This window comes from Apaloderma vittatum, unplaced genomic scaffold (genome assembly GCF_000703405.1).
Source record: "Apaloderma vittatum isolate BGI_N311 unplaced genomic scaffold, ASM70340v1 scaffold3977, whole genome shotgun sequence".
Classification (NCBI taxonomy): Eukaryota; Metazoa; Chordata; class Aves; order Trogoniformes; family Trogonidae; genus Apaloderma; species Apaloderma vittatum.
In genome coordinates, this window is record NW_009725577.1 from 17,878 (window position 1) to 37,472 (window position 19,595).

Here is a 19,595-nt window from a genome sequence, read left to right on the forward strand (position 1 = left end):
CTTCATAGGCAAATGACCACTGAAAATGTTGCACAAATCAGTCATAAAACTGAACAGGAGCATAAGAATTTTTATCAAAAGCAGTAAAACATCTACAGAAGTGATGAAAGTGTATGAATTATGTTATAAAGAGATTAATAATTACTAAACCTGAAAAGGCTTAGACTTAACTAAAATGGCTCTGGGGTTGCTAACTTCTAAGGGTAGGATAGGCATCCCTCACTCAGATGGAGTAATGTGAGCCAAGATGCAGGTGAGAAAGCAGACCATGCCAACGGAGTGCAGGGTTCAAGTCACAATGTAGTGGTGGTGTGCCATGAGGTGTTTAGTTTTCTCAGGACGTTATTAAACTATTCAAAATAGATGTAGTATCTGCACTATAGAGTTTTCAGAAAGGGGCACTGCTTTGCCATCAGGGTTTCATCCAGGCTGCACTAGGAAAAATTCATGTAAGTTTCCCCAGTAATGGGCTTTTCTTGCTATTACTGGAATGGGTCAGCTATAGAAAGTGAAAAAAAATTCAAAAGAGAAAATAAGAGGGCGTGTAGGGTGAGGAGAGTGAAATGCTGATACAGAAGACAAAATATTCCCACAAAAAGCCAGCTGTTGATTTGTCATTGAAACTAGGGGATGTGTATAATCTCAGAAATTCTTTCACAGGCAGGACCATTCCAGAATTGGCCAAAATTTGCATTCAGATCCATAAACTGATTTTCATTGTGAGAACTGATACACAAAAATCAGCATGACTCCAGAAGTGGCGACTGAAGATCTGTGATCAATATTAAAGCTTAGCAACATCAGCCTAATTCTAGTGCAGCTCCTCCTTCTGAAGCTGGAGGCTTCGCTCTGGTGTATGCAGGGCAGGGACTGGGATCTCTGAAAAGTCGTGATCAGAGGAAAGAAAGAGTAAGAGACAAGATAAGGAAAAGACAAGTGTTCTTCCAGTAAGCACTCTTCACAACTTTGTGCCAGCATGTCAGTACATCCAAGCCTTGATTTATATGTCTGAAAAACACTGAGCAGCTCCCAAAGCAAGCTGTGTCCCTGGAGAGAAGTAGATGGGTTAAGATTAAAATTCCTCAGCAATATTCAGCCTTTTCAGTGAAAGAAAAGCAGAATAGCAAGGCACAGTTAGAAGAGATGTGCAGTAGCAGACAGACTGACTGACTCCTTTGGCTGATGAATTGAGTGGAAATGCATTTTCCCTGGTAATTGCTGAATATCTGAATATTTCATCTAACATGAAGGTAAGACTATTGCTTAATTTGTACTGATGAAGTGAATGTGGCAAGTGCAATGAAATATTAACTTATAGGGAGAAATACTTAGCTGAAAATGCAATTGGGCAGTATTGCAAGAAATAAGAAAACTGAAAAACAACAACTTGCATAACAAAGTTGAGGAAAATCAGTGTGACACTATTTCTTAAGTGAACTAATGTAAAGATTGCAGAAAGTTAGAACATCTTCATGAGCTAATGGAAAAAGCACAAAAGCAAAGTAAGTTTGCTTCTGCTTCTCTCTTTTCAGGTGCTGGGGATTTTTCTTTTGCTGGAAGTTTCAGGCTTCTTTTCCATTTTTTCCAGGTGAATATTTCTTTGATAAATTACATGTTGAAGACTAAGCACGTATAATTTAATAGACATCTTCTGGTGTGTGACATGGGGCAGGGCTTACAAGGGTTTTCAGATATCTTTCCTGGGAGAGGAGAGACTGGTGCCAGCTCTGCAACTGCTGTCAGCGGTGACGACAATCATTACAGTGTCGCTTATCTCTGTCCAGAGGAGTCAGCCGCCCTTTGGGAGAAGAACACACAGCTGTGGTGTAAGCCACAACAATGCACATCTGCAAAACATAGAGCAGCTCACCCCAAGCCAGCACCAATCTTGGGGACAGATAGCACCCTCAATGCTTCCATTGGTGAACCAGCTGCTTGAGAGCTGCCACAGGAAAGTCTGATGCCACTGTGGCACACACAATGCCAGGCAGCTCCCTGCCCATCTCCAGATGTGGTCTGGCCTCTCCTTGCTTTGCAATGTGAAGCTAGTCTTTGAAGCTTGTATTGTGGTTGCACAACGTTCTTTCTGATTTTCAGGCTAGCTGAATTTATCCAGTTTCCTCTTGTCAGCGACCAGAGAGCTCAAGCTTGGACTGATTTCATTCCTACACGTGAAAAGCAAATCCAAGTGATTTTAGAGGGAGACTGGTCATACCTCCAGTTCGTGCTTAGGGCCTGCTTTGCTGTTTAGGAAAGTTTTTCACTAATGCTTATAGATGGAAATCCCTACTGATTTTGTTCTTTCTCTCTTTTTTTTTTTTCTTTTTTTTTTTTTAATTGCAAAAAATACTACTTGAGCAGCCCTTCCCCTCCAGTCCATTGCTGCTGGAATTCTTTTGGCCCTTGGTCTGAGTGTGATGGCTGTACGCAAAAACAGGTAGACAGACATACTTTTTATGTACTCATGACTTCATAAGCATATGCTTTTTCCCCAGTAATTAAGGAGTTGCTGTATCTTTAAAACCCCAGGTGTCAGACAAAAGCCCCAGCAGAATGAAAAGGTTGAAGAACAAAGATCTCAAAAGGGAAATCCTCCAGTCTATCCCAAATATGTTCCCTTTCAGAGCTTTGTTATTCATGTTGTAAGATAGCTTGTGCACTTTTTATTTTGGTGATAACTCCAAAAAGCTCAACTGAACAGTTTGGTAAACTGAGATACTCCTCCGCTGATGCAGGTTTGTACCAATTCTACTAATTTTTCATTAGTAGAGTCATGTCTCAAGGAAAGAAAATTTGTGTTATCCTCAGTGAAAACAAGCTCATGATATTTACAGTACAACTCTATTGATATTCAAGACACTTTTGATTCTGCTTCTCATTTACCTGGATATTGCATCAATTAGAGAGAGATATTAGTCAAAATTAAAGATGCACCATGAGAGAGTACTTATTCTTTTTAGAAGCATAAAGTAGCCCACTTGATGTTAGATTTTATCATCTTCTTTAATGACATTGTTTACTTTGAAGAACTTCAGTAAATTCATATCAGCCATGATTGATCCTATTAAAAATGTAAAACAAAACTGAAATTTGTCAGCAGCTTTTTCTTGGTTTCAGTTACATGTTAAATTTTTGAACAAACCAGCCAATCTTATGCGTTAGTCTAAAGACCTTACGGATGAAATAGTTGTATTTACATTAACTTGGGAATTCATTACCATACTGTGGTAGTACCAAATGTGGCTGTTTTCAGAAAAAGTAGTGAATGTCTCATTTCCTTACAGCAGTAGAGCGATAGCATTGTCTCAACATTAGTAAACTATTCCTGCTTTGCATTTGGATTTTCCTAATCTCCTTTGATTTGCATTCAGATTCGGAGACGGATGGTAGCGGTTTATGGCCAATATGGGGGAAACCCCTGCCTTGGGGATGCCTTTGAAACAAGACCATGCACCCCTACAAGGGGATGCCCAACAGAGGATGGCTGCAGTGATCGGTTCAGGTGTTTCTCAGGTATCATCCAAGATGTTTTTCACCATAAAGTCCAGAAGATAACTGTGTTATCTTTGAACTTTAATAAATGAGCAATGGCTTTGCAGAGCCATTGACCTACAGATGAATGTGATTTGTTTCCTTTTTTCCAGCCTTGACTATGCATGTTTTTCATCTGGAGTATTGCAGAGCTTTGCAGATATTATGCTGTAGCCCTGATGGCCTCTCTGTGTCATTCTACCTTACTGATTTGCTCCACAAATTTTGGGGTTTTTTTCATTGGATGAAGATAATTAAAGAATGCAAAATTAGGTGTCCTTTCTGAGCTGTATTCAAACATTTTGAACATCACATTGGTCATGGAAACTAATGCTCCCTAAAACAGTCCTCATATCCAAGCAGCTTCCATTATCTTTATGAAAATGTGCATTATCTCAGTAGGCAGACGTTCATTGTAGAGGAACATGATAAACATGTTTTGGTGCTACCAGAGAGATGATCACAGTTAATCACAAGTGATAGGGTCAAAAGATGAAAGCTCAGGAAATAAATCTGGAAGTCAATTTTTTCATTAATTTATCATAAGCCTTGAATGACTGTGGTTCCCTCAAGTGTACTATACACTGTTTCTTTATGTCTGCATTTACTGTTGTTTCACAAGCTCTCCTGGGCACAGACTGTTCACTGTGGAAGTGAACAAGCTAATTAATGTAGTGGATAGGTGGGACTTTTCCTTTCATTTTAGGTCATTTATTTTTAAACAAATACTTCGCCTGAAGCATTTTTGTTCTGATTTAGGTCAGTGTATTAGCAAATCTCTTGTGTGTAATGGAGATCAGGATTGTGAGGAAGATGGTGCAGATGAAGATCAATGTGAAGAAAAGACAACTGTATGTGATATTGATAAAACACCTCCGAATTCAGAACTTACAGGAACAGGGTAATGTTCTATGTTGGGCTCAGTAGTGCTGGTGCCAAATACATTTACAGTTTTGTTGTATTTACAAGCTCTGGCTGTTCAGTTATGCTTCCTGAACCTATGGTAAAAGGTCATGTATGCAAAAGTATTCAGTAAAACAGCTACCAGCATGCCAGTGGCTGCGTGTAGCCAGGTTGTGCAGGCTCTTTGATTTGAAGCACAGAATACAGGATTTTTTATTTAATACTTACTCTTGAAAAACATACTTTATGATATGAAATGTCAACCACATGATCATCAGCATGGAAAAAATGAGCCAGCAATGCTGGCCAATGGCATCCTGGCATGTGTCAGGAATGGTGCTGTCAGCAGGAGCAAGGAGGTGATCATGCCCCTGCACTCGGCTTTGTTGACGCCTCACCTCTAGTACGTGTCCAGTTTTGGACCCCTCACTACAAGAGGGACTATGAGGTGCTGGAGAGGGTACAGAGGCGGGCCCCCAAGCTGGTAAAGGAATTGGAGCACGTGTCGTATGGGGAACGGCTGAGGCATCTGGGGCTGTTCAGCCTGGAGAGGAGGAGATGGAGGGGAGACCTCATTGCTCTCTACAACTACCTGAAGGAGGTTGTAGAGAGGTGGGGGTTGGTCTGTTCTCCCTAGTGGCGAGTGACAGAATGAGGGGAAATGGCCTTAAGTTGCCTCAGAGGAGGTTCAGGTTAGATATCGGGAAGAATTTATTTACTGAGAGGGTTGTCAGCCATTGGAAGAGGCTGCCCAGGGAGGTGGTTGAGTAACCATCCCTGGAGGTGTTTGAGAGACGGGTACAAGTTGTGCTGAGGGACACAGTTTAGTGGTGTTGCTACGGCTAGGACAAAGGTCGGACTCAATGATCTTGAAGGTGTCTTCCAACTGAAACTGTTCTATGATGCTATGGTCTATAATACAAAGCTCATTTTGGAATGGATGCCTTGTTGTTTCTGCATTATTTTAGGTTAATTGCTGGAATTACAACACTTAGTAAAATCAGTTGTGATAGATATGAGTAACTTAATGTTAAGATACATTGATATGTGTTCATTTTTGTTGACAAATCAAGAACAACCTTTTGCCTTCCATGTTGTAACATGCTATGCACGCTGCAGTTCTGCAAGTATGAAAGTCTATACCCTTTTCTTGGGTAAACCAGTTTATGATCTTAATCTGCAGATATAGCATTCAGTTATAATGGCTCTGTAATTTTTGCCTCCTGTAAAATAATATGCTACCTCCTTGTCTTAATGATCTTTCATGTTTTTCTTTTTGTAGCTTTGATGCCATTACTGGTGAGACTAGGGGAAGAGTCATTCATACTAAAAGCTTTGGAGGAGAATGCAGAAAGGTTTTTAGCGGTGATGGGAGGGAATACTACAGGTTGAGTGAAAGCATTCTTGCTTATACTTTCCAGGTATGTTTCCATTAAGCACAATTTTATATTTAGAGTTATGATTAAAACTGGGAGAATGATGCAAAGCTTCTAGGGTCTCTGGCAGGTAGGTTCCCTAAACACAGCTGAAATGACTCTGCAGTGACTTCTTATTTCAAAATACAAACTGGCAGCTATCTTGCTAAAATGAAAGGAAGGAGTTAAGTAATTCCTTTGATGTAATTTCTAATTCTCTCCCAGTTAGATTGAATGTAAAGCCATCTCCTTAGCATAAGTAGGGGCCTGAATTACCTGAAGAAATATATTGTGCACAAGGTTTTGTGGTGCTTTGTGGAGATCTTCCAGAGATACGTTCTGTCTGCAGTCACTGTCTCAGGGATTTGCTTTGTCTCACATTTATCAAAAGTTTGCCAAACAATGCTTAATGTACTTTACTTCAAAACACAAATACTTAATATACAAATATATTTTAAAAAGTGTATGTAATACTTTTCCGATAGTGATCAGTACTTTTAAGGAAATCTAAAATGGATTCAGCCTGAAAAACATGTTGTTTTATTTTCATCAGGAAGGGATTACTCTACTCTATAAGTCATCATTTTCAACACCCTTCACATAGCTCTTTATACAGAATTCTGTGTTTTATCTTCTAGGTTAAAATTCAGAATGATTTCAGTTATGAGTTTTTCAACAGCAGTTGGTCTTACATGAAACACACAGAGAAGTATGAAAAATCAAACAGCGGACACAGCTATTCACAGAATAAAATTGTGCAACACAATCAAAAGGTAAGTATAAGTTGTTCACTGTGGCTTACTATTTTGCATAAATATTTTATTTTTTTGTGTGCTTTTATAGTGAGATGAAAATATTTATTTTATCCAAGTATTTTTGGCACAAAGTGTATGGCAGAAAAAATCCCATAAAACCTGTATAAAGAGATCATTGGTTTGGTTATCAATTAAAAAGAGCTGACTGTTGTTTTTGTTTTCTCTATTTTGCCTCTTATTAGTAATTTATTTATTTACTAGCTGTTTTCCTCTGTTTTTGAGGAAGAAAAGCACTAGTTTCTTCTCATAATTAACTAATATTTTCCATTTTCTTCTAATCATTTACTGTCCTTTTTTTCTCCTATTTTCTCTATCAGTACTTTGGAGAAAAAATAGTAAATAATTCCATGATTAAAATTAATTTATTTTATAATACATTTTCCACTAGTAGAAGTCCATTAAGAGAGAGATCTTGTGTCTTAAACTGCCAAGAGGTGAGAGTTCTTATGCCTTTGAGTAATTTAAAAAGGAGCATTAGACAAATAATTTGAGGGTAACTCAATTATGAAGTATAAACTCTGTCACAGCAAATAAAATCAAGTAACAAATTTGTACATTTTATGGCCCCCAAGCTGATGGAGAGCAAGCGCATTTTACCACAATAGCAAGGACATCTTTTGACACTTAGCATAACAAAGTTGAAAAGCAACTCTGAGAGGCTGAGGTGAACAATACTGTGTAGCATATAGGATTTAACAATTCAGCATCATCCTCAAAAAGGGTAGAGCCCCTTACAAGGAAAGAGCAAGGTGCAAAGGAGACCTCTCTAGTGCCTCTGATCTTCTTTCAAACAAGGCTTATTGACTTGCTACTGCCAGGCGTCTGGTGCTGGAAACTACCATTAGTTTTGAAAAGTGACATTTTCCTTTCTTTCTTGTCTTTATGCTAGCTTTCAGGTACACGGGAGTTAAAAAAAATGCGTTGCAGCAATTACAAATAAAAATCCAAAAGATGTTTCCTAACTTTAGGGTATTTTTTTGTATTCACCAAGTTGCTTAAACATATCTAACTGCTCTGTAAAGCTGTTGGTTGACACCTTTTCCTTCCCCAGAGTAAGCAGCTGATGGTTGTTGAGAACAGTGTGGAAGTTGCTCAGTTCATTAACAACCGCCCAGATTTTCTCACTCTTGCGGAGCCATTCTGGAAGGAACTGGCCAACCTTCCAGTCTTCTACGAGTATAACATCTACCGAAGACTTATTGAACATTTTGGGACTCATTTCTTACACTCTGGATCTCTCGGAGGACATTACAAACTTATTTTTTATATGGATACTGACAAAATGAAAGCAGAAGGTAGAGTACTAGAGTATTTTTTACCAGAAACAAAGTAAATAAATAAAAATAAAAATTTGTTGGCGTATTCTCACAGCTAATGTCCAAAATCAAGTAAGAGATTTCTGCTAGTCACCATATTCTCCGCATGGGCAAAAGAAAGAAGATTAGGAAAAGTGCTCAAACCACAGCATTTAGTTCTAGATCTGCATCTGTGACCTGCAGACCTCTGGATAGCAAAGACTTGATAGTTGGTTCAGGACCTCATGAGGCTAAACTTGAATTCTAGTGCCAATCTGAATCTCAAATAATGTTAAAGCTTGAAAGTTACTTAGAGATGAAGGTTGGATAAAACTGTGTAAAGCAGAATAAGTTGCAAACAGAGCAAATACTAGAGTGACATGTATAATTGTACTCACTATGGAGAAGTGCTGTAGAATTAGGGACTACTGAGAAAAGAGATGAAAAAACCAAACTTTTTCCAGATACACCTCCCATCTCTCAGCCTCCATCCATAGTTTGACAATGTGTGAATCTTCTCACGGCATATGCTAGTTAGTTGCCTTCTAATTTAGGCATAATACTTCATGACATTTCAAGTCAATGGGAAACTCGGAAATGAATCCAACACAGTTCCTGTGTACAGAAATTGTTAACAGATGCATTACCTGCAGGTATGACCATCACAGACATGTACCAGTGCACCACATCAGGCTGGAATGCATTCATTGTGAAAAAGAGGAAAGTAAAGTGCTCCAAACTGGATGAATTACTACAGACTTCTTCAGGTAAATGTTTGTAGAGTTGTCATGTGTCCACTTGTCATCTCCTCCTAAATAGCTGTCAAAATGATGAGTTGTTATTGATAGCTTTGTTGAACTCTATCTTAACACAATGAACCCAGGCACCAAGTGTCTGGTTTAAAAGGCTCTCCAACAGTCCTTAATCATTCTTGATGCTTTCCCAATAACTAGTATTTTTCTGGAGACCCTCAAGTCAGGGCTGCGAAGACACCTGCAAAAACAGATACTTCTTGTATATTATCAGTGATTATTATTGATCCAGACACAGGTGGTTGATCTGCACTAATGAGTTCTTTCATTACTTGCTAGCATAGTTTCTGCATATATTCTATTTCCATTTTTAAATATAGCAATGCTGTTATTTTCTGTATTTCTCATCCTGAATCTACAGGAAGCAGTGGTAATAAGATTAAAGGAGACCCCTACATACAAGGAGGAAGCCCAGGTGCTGTTGCTGGCCTCAGTTACCTAGAGCTGAATAATCCTTCTGGGAACAGTCAGAGATACTCCTTTTGGGCCAGATCTGTGACAGACTATCCCAGAGTAATTAAACAAAAGGTAAGGCAATTATCCTGAAGCAGAGATTAACAGATGGGATCACCTCAAGGTGATTAAGCTATAGCTGGTGATTAATCAGGCAGTAGTCTCCAGATCACTTTACAAAAACAAAAAGTTCACAGGGGAAAAATGCTGCAAAGCTAACATAATCAGCTGAATCACAAATCTAAGTACTTTGGCAGGTCAATAGCTACAATCTTTGATGCCTTTGGTGACTTTAGTGGAGCTCTGCTTAAGAATCGAGAGTCACTCTAGCATTGGAGGAAACCCAGATTTGAGATAGTCCTTTTCCTGAAATGCATATTGGCAGGTCCTTGTGGCTTCCAACTTCAGTATATCCCTTTTATCACGGCTCCTTCTCTCTGCCTCCAGCAGTTTAGTGTAACTGGAGATTCTGGAAGCCAAATGCTTTAGAGTCAGGCATGGCCATATTCACTTCTATCTTGTCTGACTTTTCACATATTGAAGAATGGTATAAGCCCAGAAGATTTCTTTCAGGAAGTTTGCAGTTAAATATAAAAGCACAGAATAGCATAAAGTAGGGAATAGAAATGCAAAATGTTTTTGCTTATTGTTGCCTTTGATCACTGTTCAATGAAATTCTAATAATGGGTTGTTTATATATCTAGTTTTTTAGGCTGGGAATAGCTGTGTTACTGTACATAGATGGTCTGTGTTATGCTTTTATCTCACCTGTAATCTCATAGGTTAAATATGTTTAAATATGACTAATCTACCACTAGCTTTAAGGGATGCTCTTAAGCTGAGCTGACTTTTCAGAAATAGGCTAATATTAAACACTAAAATAAGATTTTAGCTAGCAAGTTAGAATATCTGTCAACTCCTGTGTGCAGAAGCATACATCACAAATTATTTTGTATCATGGCAAGTGTGCTTTTAAACTCTTATATCCCAGTTATAACTATTTAATATAAATAGTTTTCTACTGTGTATAGCTAACACCATTATATGAGCTGGTAAAAGAAGTGCCCTGCTCCTCAGTCAAAAAGCATTACCTGAAGCAAGCCATTGAAGAATATATGGCTGAAAATGATCCCTGCAAATGTCAGCCTTGCCAGAACGGTGGTGAGGTGGCCATGGAAGGAACTCAGTGTGTGTGTTATTGCAAGCCTTACACCTTTGGAGCAGCTTGTGAACTGGGAACTCTCGTGCAAGATCAGCCAGGTCAGCACTCATTAAACTTGTGAGAGTTTAGAAGTGGTAAAAGTGTGCTCTCCTGCTTCCAGAGTCTGTTTGTCCCACTGCACAACCTGAGTGAACGGCTAATGTGCAGTGGCTGCTGGGGTCAAATATAGCTGCAGGCATATAGCGTGGGGCGACCCTACTTGCCAAGCCTGAGTCTGCTCAACATGTCCAAACAGTACTTAACAAAGAACTGCTTTTATTATTATTGTTAAATGCAGTGGACAATATTAACCGCTCAAAATGTAACCTTTTATAAATAAGTGTATATACTAAATTAATTACTGTCAGTAACGTCCAAATTTTTTTATTTTTGATTTTGTAATTAGTTGTAGCTGACAGCTATTTTTATGTTCTCTCAGACTCTGATAACGTATAGACTCTGTTGAATTATACTTACCTAAAAGATAATTTTGGGAAAGGTGAAAGATTAGATCATTGCAATCTGGAATTCTCTGTAAGGGTATAGTTTGGATTATCACTAGCTTTGAACAACCTGTGCCTTTAAACCACCTACAGAGTGATCTAATGTGAAACATTCCCAAATGTTGCATAGGTGTTGTCGATGGACACTGGAACTGCTGGTCTTCCTGGAGTCCTTGTTCAGGAGGAAGGAAATCAAGGAGTCGAACCTGCAACAACCCCTCCCCACAGGGTGGTGGGAAGGCCTGCATAGGAGAGCAGCAGGAAAGCAGACCATGCGAAGATGAAGAGCTGCAGCATCTACGGTAAGCAGAAAAAAACACTTGGAGCAAGACTACAGATTTAAAAATTTGCTGCCAAAAGATGTATAAGCTATTGAATTCAGGGAGAAAATCACTTATTGAGCTTTCATATTTAAGTTGAAACAAGATGGAGTTCAGAAGCTGTGAGTCTGGTACAAGATAAGAGTAAAAAATGGGACAAAAGCCAATAAACCTGACCACCATTCTATGTAGCACACACTCACATAGCTGGCAGTACCTGATCTAAGATATGATTTTGTTGAGGTCAGTGTTAGCTTAATGGTTGGACCTGATGATCTTAAAGGTCTTTTCCAATCTAGGAAATTCTGTGGTTCTGTAAATGGAACGCATGAAAGTATTGAAAATGAGCTGCACTGTGAAGGGTAGAATTTTGAAAGGAAGGGAGGAGGCTAAACGCAAACTAAATTGTACCTTTGCTTGCTTCATAGCTTGATTGAACCACACTGTTTTGATTTATCCACATCCCCTACAGAATTTTGTTCACCTCCTCCTTTCCTGGAAAATGGATTTGTTCAAGTAAGTTACTTCTATTACTCTATAATGTGTCCTACCTCTACCTGCAGTGTCTCTATTACAGGTATTAACTTGCAAATTTGTATTTATTTTGGTAAGCTTAGTATCAGAGCTACTCTGTAGCAGCTCTCTCAGCATTCCTCTCTAAAAGTTTACATGACCTTATGCAAAAATTCTTACTAAAAATAAAAGAAAAACAAAAAAGTCCCACTCTGATAATAGAACAGAATCTTTTCTTTTCTGGACCATGGCATCTATGGAGAAAAGTAATCTGCCTGTCCTTTACCCTATATGCATATTAAAAATTCTCTGAGCAACATGAATTACATATTAAAGCACAAGGAACTAAAGTAAAATCAGCACAGAAAGTAAAGCGTCCAAGGTCATCAAGCATGCCCATAGCAAAATTGCTAAGAGGTTTTAGGAACCTTTACTTTATACCCTATAGCTCACCATTGCATTTTTTTGTTCACTTGTGAAACTATGATCTGGCAAGATATTTGGCTGACTGTAACTTGGGCCTCTTTAACAAGGGAGACTAAATTCTGCCTTTGGAGGAACTGGTTATGCCTTCTCCATGTTATGAGGCTGTCTGTACTCTTTTTGCTCAATAAATAGATAAAAGGATTTGTTCAAAATCCATAAATTACCTCTGCACAACTGCAGTCTGAGACAAGATCCAGAATTTTGTGCTCCATCTTTTGCCAGTGATTTTTTTGAGGGCGGTAGTAAATACCTGTCTCCTGTATTGATACATTTGGTTCACAAACTAAAGGTAAACTCTTGCAACTTGTGGAGCAGTATCAATATTTCATAAGGTTTCTCCTTAGGAGAGGGTGAGAAATAAAATGAGAAAAGATCTGTGTCTTTAAGTCCAGGTCCTGAGTCTCTACATCATATTAAGCTTTGGCAAGCTGATAACGTGCCGTCCTAAGAGGTAGCAAAGCCATGTACTCCACTGATCTCCACTGATCCCCCCAGAAGGCTGTTCAAGAGCTTTGGTTCTTCCTTTAATGCTTGGTAACAGACATATTTTTAGTCAGTTTATACACTGGCAAGAGAGCACAGTTCCATCACTGCCAGACGGTACTTTCTGTCACACAGTACTTTCAACTCTAACCCTATCTTTGCTAAGTTAAGATAATCCAAATACTCTGATTCTGCCAGCTTTTTTTCAGCATTGTCTCCATTTTGATCATAGTTACTGACTACTGATAGCCAAAATTGACCCCAGTGTTCCAGACGATCTCACCAGTGCATTGTAGTATGGAAGTGTTCCTTCTCACTGTCCTCAGCTACTGCATCCCAGAATCAAAGGGAGTTCAGCACTGCTGTGTGGTTCTTAAATTGTATATACAAAATTTCACTCCTTTATCTTTCAGAATGCTGAGAACTCATACCCTGCTGGGAAAAGCATTGTTTATGCTTGCAGACATGGATATTCTCTTGTTGGTGATCCTGTTGCTAAGTGTGGCAGTAATCTACAGTGGCAAGTTGGAGACAGATATTGCCAGGGTATGTCTGGCTGATTTTTGTTTTGAAATACAACCCCACTCCTGAATTTCAGTGAAACATCTCTGAACATCTGCTTTCCAACAACAATAGGGGAGAAATGCGCACCTGCATTTCCCAGTCCCAGACATAATCAGGTCTAAATTTACTTTTGTTTTGAGTTCAGATATTGTAATACTGAGATAGAAACATGCCCATAAAGTCTGATCTTAAGAAAGGCTGCAAGTGAGGGACACTAAATTCCAGTCCAGTAATTACTTCTTGTGGAAACAAACTTTGTTTCTTAATTCATTCCTGTGGCTATACTCAAAACCCATGGGAATGAGTCTCTATCTAAAGCCAGCTGAGGAAAAAGTTCAATGGGCAGCACTGAGCAACCACAAATTTCTCAAATAACTGCCTTGTCATAAGAACACGGCTCCAAGGATCACTTTACATCTTGGATGATCTCCCCACTTCACTCTTTTCCTCTAACCTGGTCAGTAACCATTAGCGTTTCTTTTTTGCTGTGCATATTTTATTTGTGAATCAACTTTGAGTGTGATCATATAGACTTGAGATTTTTCAGGCCTGTAGTTCAACACTATCCTTTTCTCTTTCCAGCCAGGACTGACTGACCACAAATGCTAGTCCATGCTCTTTAAATGCCATCTCTTTGTGTATCAGTACATGGTTTGCCAGGATCCTGCATGTGTGACCTCTCAGTACTAGGATGTTACTTGCTAGCATGAACCATGAACAGAAGCATGGGTACTAGGAACAGAGAAGCCCTTCTCAAACTAGGGCTGGACCTGCAGGCAGTAAGAGAAGATAGTGCCACTCTGTCCTTGATATGCACATGTTTAGCTGGTGTGATGAGTTAATATCCTATGCTAACGTGATTGATATATTTCTACAGCGAAAACAGCTTATCTTACCATTCAATTTGTTAAGGAATTTAGGAGAAGATAAAATATGTGATTGCTTTCTGTGTTCCACTGATTCACTGTGTCTGTCTCAAATGCTTGAATCCTTAGAAACTGCTTGTCTCCTGCCTGTCCTAGAAGGGGGGTTGCAAGGAGAGCCATGGAAACCTGTGTATGAGATCGGTGAGAGAGTAACTCTGTCTTGTCCACACGGCATGCACTTAGAAGGGGCACACTCCATTTTGTGCGAGCCCAGTCTCAAGTGGTCTCCTGACATAAAGACCATCCAGTGCAAGAGATCAGGTAAGCTGTTGCGGTCCTCCAAGCACAATACGGAAGTTTCTTTCCTGGACAGACTCTGGTTTATGTAGGTAAGAAACAGAGCTATAGTGATAGAGAAGCCATACCTATATCACCAGCAGGAAGCAAAGAAAATTTGAGCATGTGGCTTCTGTGAGCTGTTCAAACAAGATGCCTTAAGACTTTTCTTGTGAGGTTTCCTTATGGGTTTTTGCTTCCCATTCCTCTATTGTTATCAGTATTTTAAGAGATTGTCTGGGATGTACACTGCCACCCAAGTATGCTTCACTTTCCACCAGTGTTGTGTAACACTATTACCATGTGAGCTACCCTAGAGGGATGACCTTTCTATCTGGAAGCTGTTTAGTGAGCCACAGCCTCTCATGGCTGTGCAGGTCAGAGCTGGATGATTCCTTTTGCTCATCTGACAGTCATAAAACTGATATGGAGTAAATCTTCACGACGCTAAAGCATGGGGAGTATGTTGCTTCAGGTTCATAGTAATAGCTGTTTAAGCTCTGGGTTGATAGTGGCAGGCACTGGCAGAGAAGACAACAGGCTATAGCGTACAGCAGCTCTGTGTAAATCATCTTTTCCAGCTGTGGAAGGCAGATATGATTTTGTCTTGCGCACTCCTACAATGCTGGTCAGTGACATACAGAAATCCAAGCAGCTTGTTGCTTCAGGCCAGTCACATCCTCAACTGAGGTCCCAGATGTTCTCATATTCCTGCAGAGACTCTTTCCTGAAGACAATAGCTGCTGCTGTAGAAGACACATTTCACATCTGTCCTCTCCTTATCAGCCAACTGCTGCCTGAGATTACCTGACACGAGGGAAAAGGCAGATGGCAGTCAGCCTTAGACCTCAAAAGGCAATGATCCTGTGAAATTCCCAGTGTAAGTTGTCTGCCACTGTGTCATATCCACATGCACAGGAGGCGTAAGGATTTCGGAAGAAATAACATAGCTGTACATTAACAGCTCAAGGATGCTGAAATACCAAAGTATGAGTGCTGAAGTGTTGTTGCAAACTACTCCTTAGGTTTAGTCGTAGTGACTGATTTTCAGCATTTTTTTGTTATATCATGTATTCAAATTCCAGTAATAATTAGAACCAGATTCAAATGCTTCCATTTTTACAATGTGTGCCTGGCTGTATGGGAGCATTACATTAGTAAAAAAAATGGAAAAACAAAAAAGGGACAACAATTAGATGAGAATAACAGTTAGAACAGCAGTTAAAAAACATGGAATATGAGATAAGAATGGTAAAAATTAACAAGATATATCTACACAGACACAGTGACACATATACTTTTGGAAGAGAGTATTTAGTCAGCAACAGTCAGCTATACATCCAGTAGCCCTGGAGGTAGAGTCAATGCCTTGGGGTTTGGTGGAAATTTCCTCTCTGCAGGCAGACAGGGTTATGCCTCTGTTCAGTATTTCAATACACTACAACTCCTTTTTTGGTTATTTTCCTTACTTGGTAATTTCTGCCTGTCTATTTTGCATGGCAAGTCTTAATCCATAAGAGATTTTTGTTTTGTTTTGTTTTGTTTTTTTTTAAGGCAACAAGGGGTTTTTAAAGTTTTGTGTTAAAGTAGGAAATTACAGATACCTAATCTAAAAAACAAGTCAGAATGAACTTTTGTCATAAATTTAGGAAAGTCTTCCTGTTACTTGATACAGAAATCTCCAGAGGAACGTTTAGGAAAGGTCTGTTTAATTGTCAAGCTTGGAATACAACTCAGCACTCAAAGAATGGTACATGTGCAATCATGAAAATTCCCCAAGAATTGTTTTTATTTTTAAAGTTAGTGCAGAATGAGGTGTCTAATGATGAAACTTGTAGTTTTATTTCCACCAGTGTATAAAGATACTGAAGTTCACATTTCTACATAGGACCTCAGAGCCTTGTCTTTTCTAGTGAAAATAATGAAGCCAGTAACTCTGAAATCTAATGACAAAGCTGTTGCCAGCTATGATTCAATGCTGCTAAATTTAGCAGAAACAAACAGCTGCTGCAGAAATGAGATGAATGTTTAAGCTTGAACATAGTACCTGTCTCTTTCCATCTGATTCGTGACCCATGGATAAATTACTGAACAGTAACTTTGCAAAGTGTATTGTATCTTTTTGATAGTGTTAATTCCTTACATGCAGTAGATCCTTTTATTGAACATGCAAGAAGTGACTTTATGTCATGGTTGTACAATTCAGTGCATTTTAACCTCAACTGATAGGATAATTTCAGAGCATACCTTTAACAGCCCTTGTTTTTCTGACCCTTAATAGCACTGTCTGTGTTCCTCTACTTCAGTGCCCAGTGTGAAAACAGAAGTGACAGACCCTAAATGTCAGCCATGGGAGAAAGTGCACCAGTCACAATGTGTATGCAAAATGCCCTATGAGTGTGGGTAAGTTGAGATGGAATTTAGCAATTACTTTCTCACTTTATTCAGGACCAATTAAATTTCTTAGGTCTTCAGTCTGTGACAGACAAGAAAACTTTACTCATATGAGAAGGAGGCATTTTGTTTGCTTTACAGCTCAATAAATGTCCTGTTCATCACTCACCTGCCTTGTCAGAGCTGTCAGTGGGTTTTAGCAGTCATGGAATTTGGTTGGATGAAAGAAGGTGAAGGGATAATTTCAGCTCCAGATGATTTGTGGAATAGATGAAAAAAGATGAAATGATATTTTTTAAGATTTAGAAGATTGAGGAAAAGTTAGAAGAGAGGCCCTTGGGACATAAACCATCAAAGTAGTAAGCTAGTGAAATAAAGCAGATTTCTTTTCTCTGCTGAGAGACTGGAGGGTTATGAAAGGCACGATAATCTAACCTCTGTTTTACACAGCAGTTTGCACAGACCAATCACGTCACCTTGCCTGACTTTGCAGACCAGAGCTCATTGTTTCCTGTTTGCTCTAAGCCTACATTCTGCAACAAGCAATGCAGGAGAAATGTGAGGAAATTAGTAACTCTCTCAGCTCTTTGCTAAATGTGGGGGTAAAAGAACAAAAACAGAAGAGTAACAAAAAAACACTTGAGACCACCTGGCACCAATGGCCAGATGTGCCAAAGAAGTGACCTGATTTTCATAGACTGGGCTGGTTTTCATAGACTGGATGAAGTCTCCTATAAAGCCATCACAGTGAGTGCAATCTCTGGGTATGAAATCTGGCCAGGTTTATTCCAGCAGGAGCTAAGCAGTTTGGAAACTCTGGGGTAACAGACCAAATTTATCTTTTGTAGTAGGCAGAAGAAACTTTTAAGTCGGCTCAAGTTATTTGAAAGAAGCAGAACTTCTCAGTGGAGTAAGTATACTTTTCGTCAGCTACACAGTTCAAGGGTGCACTGCATGGTGACTCTGGTTCTAAGTCAGAATTAGCACACTTCGAACATTTCAGAATTAAAATTGGTGAGCTTATTTCCGGTTTTGTAGACCCAGCGAACGCTTCCCTAGGATCTGATGCCATTGTCTTGCATGCAGAGGTAAGTAACAACTCTTCTAAGACTCTGTTCCTGTTCTTAAACACCTAAATATTTTAGATAACCTCATCATACACTTTTTGTTTCACTACTTGTTAAAACGAGGCAGCAACCCATCCTCAGATTTGTGGTTGTGTTGAGGTTAGTTACATAGAAGACAAGGGGAGTTCACAATGCTAGGGAAGGCCTTGGGCAGAATTGCAATAACCTTGGAACTTAAACTAATTACATTCAGTTACGCATTCAGGCTTCAGTTATGATTAATCTACTACTTGACTGTTTCTATTTTTTATAATTACGTTCAAAATGGCAGGAAGATAGATAACAGTAATTTCTGTTACCTGATGCCATCACTGTCTTGAAATAACACATCTAATAATAGAAGGATAAATCATCAGCTGTCAAAGCAGACTAATCTGCCAGCCTGTTAAGGCTGTAGCAGTAAGGCACGTAAGGAGATCTTGGTCCTTCCTCCGAGAGAAGAAGCAACTTGGCTTGCTTTACTGTGGCAGTGACTTTCAGCAGCAGCCTCTGCTTGAAAGAGAGCTAGGAACAAGAATTCATGTGGGAGTTCAGAGGTATGTGGTTTCAGACCCCTCCTGCATCCCTTCAGCCTCCAAGATATTAGCAACTGAGACTTCCAGGGACAGCATGAGAAGCCCAGAACAGGCTGGCAGGGGGTAATCTTTCCATCATGACGTGGTGCTTTAGGCTACATCTGTCCTCATCAGTTAGAGCCAAGGAGTGATCTGGGACATAGGAGCTGCTAAATCACTAAAGCAGCTTCCGGCAGGGCTTTGGCAAGAACCGACTCCCGGATGGTTCCCAGGCACAGTACAGGAGTTACTAGGCTTGGGGACTTTTCTTAACAGGCAGTCTTATGCAGTCCCCAACATTTTGAGGCAAAGAGAATTTAACAATATGGACACCAGATGTCGTCTGAATTGACCCTAGTGCAAGGAAGGGGTCAGAGCACAGTTAGTATGTTAATACTGATGAAATCTCAGCCTCCAGTGGCTAAAGACTATCTCCAAAGTGAAACATAAGATTTGGCAATTTTAATATACTCTGCCCTCTTCTTTTCACCACACTTATTTCCATACCATTTGTCTCTCCTAAGAGTTATTGGCCTGTATATTAAAACTTGTGGTCTTAGATATCAATTTAAGGAGTTAAAATAATTTTCAGCATGCTTAATTTCTCACATTTTAGTTTCACTAGAAGTTGCCTGCCTCTCATTCTAGGTAAAAGGGAGAGAAAGTACTTACTGATTACATCTGCTATTTCATTTCTTACAATATGTGTTTTAGTAAAAGCTTGTTTTTTCCCAAGCCTGTGTATTTTTCACATTCACTTTATGCAAGGATTCTTCTGTGCCTCTGATATTTTTTACTGCCCTGCTGTGATGCTCCCTGCCCTGTAATATCCTTTCTTAGCAATGAGTAAAAATTATTAATTTCTCTTATGAATACAGATTCTCCATCCTTTTCCTTATGGCTTTCTCCCAGCGGACCCAGCCGTAACAAATATGTGAAGCACTCTCAAGACAGCTTGAGGCATAATACAGTGGCAAGAGATTGGCACGAGGGACCATGAACTCCCTGAGTTCAACCTTCAGCA

The 19,595-nt window shown here is 39.4% G+C and overlaps 1 protein-coding gene across 1 annotated transcript in view; it reads left to right on the plus strand.

Moving 5' to 3' along the window:
• The first annotated feature begins 1,112 nt into the window (after positions 1 to 1,112).
• Positions 1,113 to 19,595, plus strand: part of C7 (complement component 7) — a 23,346-nt gene continuing 4,863 nt past the window's right edge. Inside the window, exons 1-16 of the mRNA XM_009872944.1 lie at positions 1,113 to 1,250; positions 1,533 to 1,588; positions 2,362 to 2,437; positions 3,372 to 3,513; positions 4,291 to 4,432; positions 5,717 to 5,855; positions 6,488 to 6,622; positions 7,716 to 7,959; positions 8,613 to 8,726; positions 9,133 to 9,299; positions 10,256 to 10,484; positions 11,059 to 11,230; positions 11,677 to 11,764; positions 13,144 to 13,276; positions 14,290 to 14,481; positions 16,803 to 16,899. Of these exons, the coding sequence (XP_009871246.1) occupies positions 1,245 to 1,250; positions 1,533 to 1,588; positions 2,362 to 2,437; positions 3,372 to 3,513; positions 4,291 to 4,432; positions 5,717 to 5,855; positions 6,488 to 6,622; positions 7,716 to 7,959; positions 8,613 to 8,726; positions 9,133 to 9,299; positions 10,256 to 10,484; positions 11,059 to 11,230; positions 11,677 to 11,764; positions 13,144 to 13,276; positions 14,290 to 14,481; positions 16,803 to 16,899 (2,132 nt within the window). The 5' untranslated portion in view covers positions 1,113 to 1,244. The remainder of the gene's footprint in view (positions 1,251 to 1,532; positions 1,589 to 2,361; positions 2,438 to 3,371; positions 3,514 to 4,290; positions 4,433 to 5,716; positions 5,856 to 6,487; positions 6,623 to 7,715; positions 7,960 to 8,612; positions 8,727 to 9,132; positions 9,300 to 10,255; positions 10,485 to 11,058; positions 11,231 to 11,676; positions 11,765 to 13,143; positions 13,277 to 14,289; positions 14,482 to 16,802; positions 16,900 to 19,595) is intronic.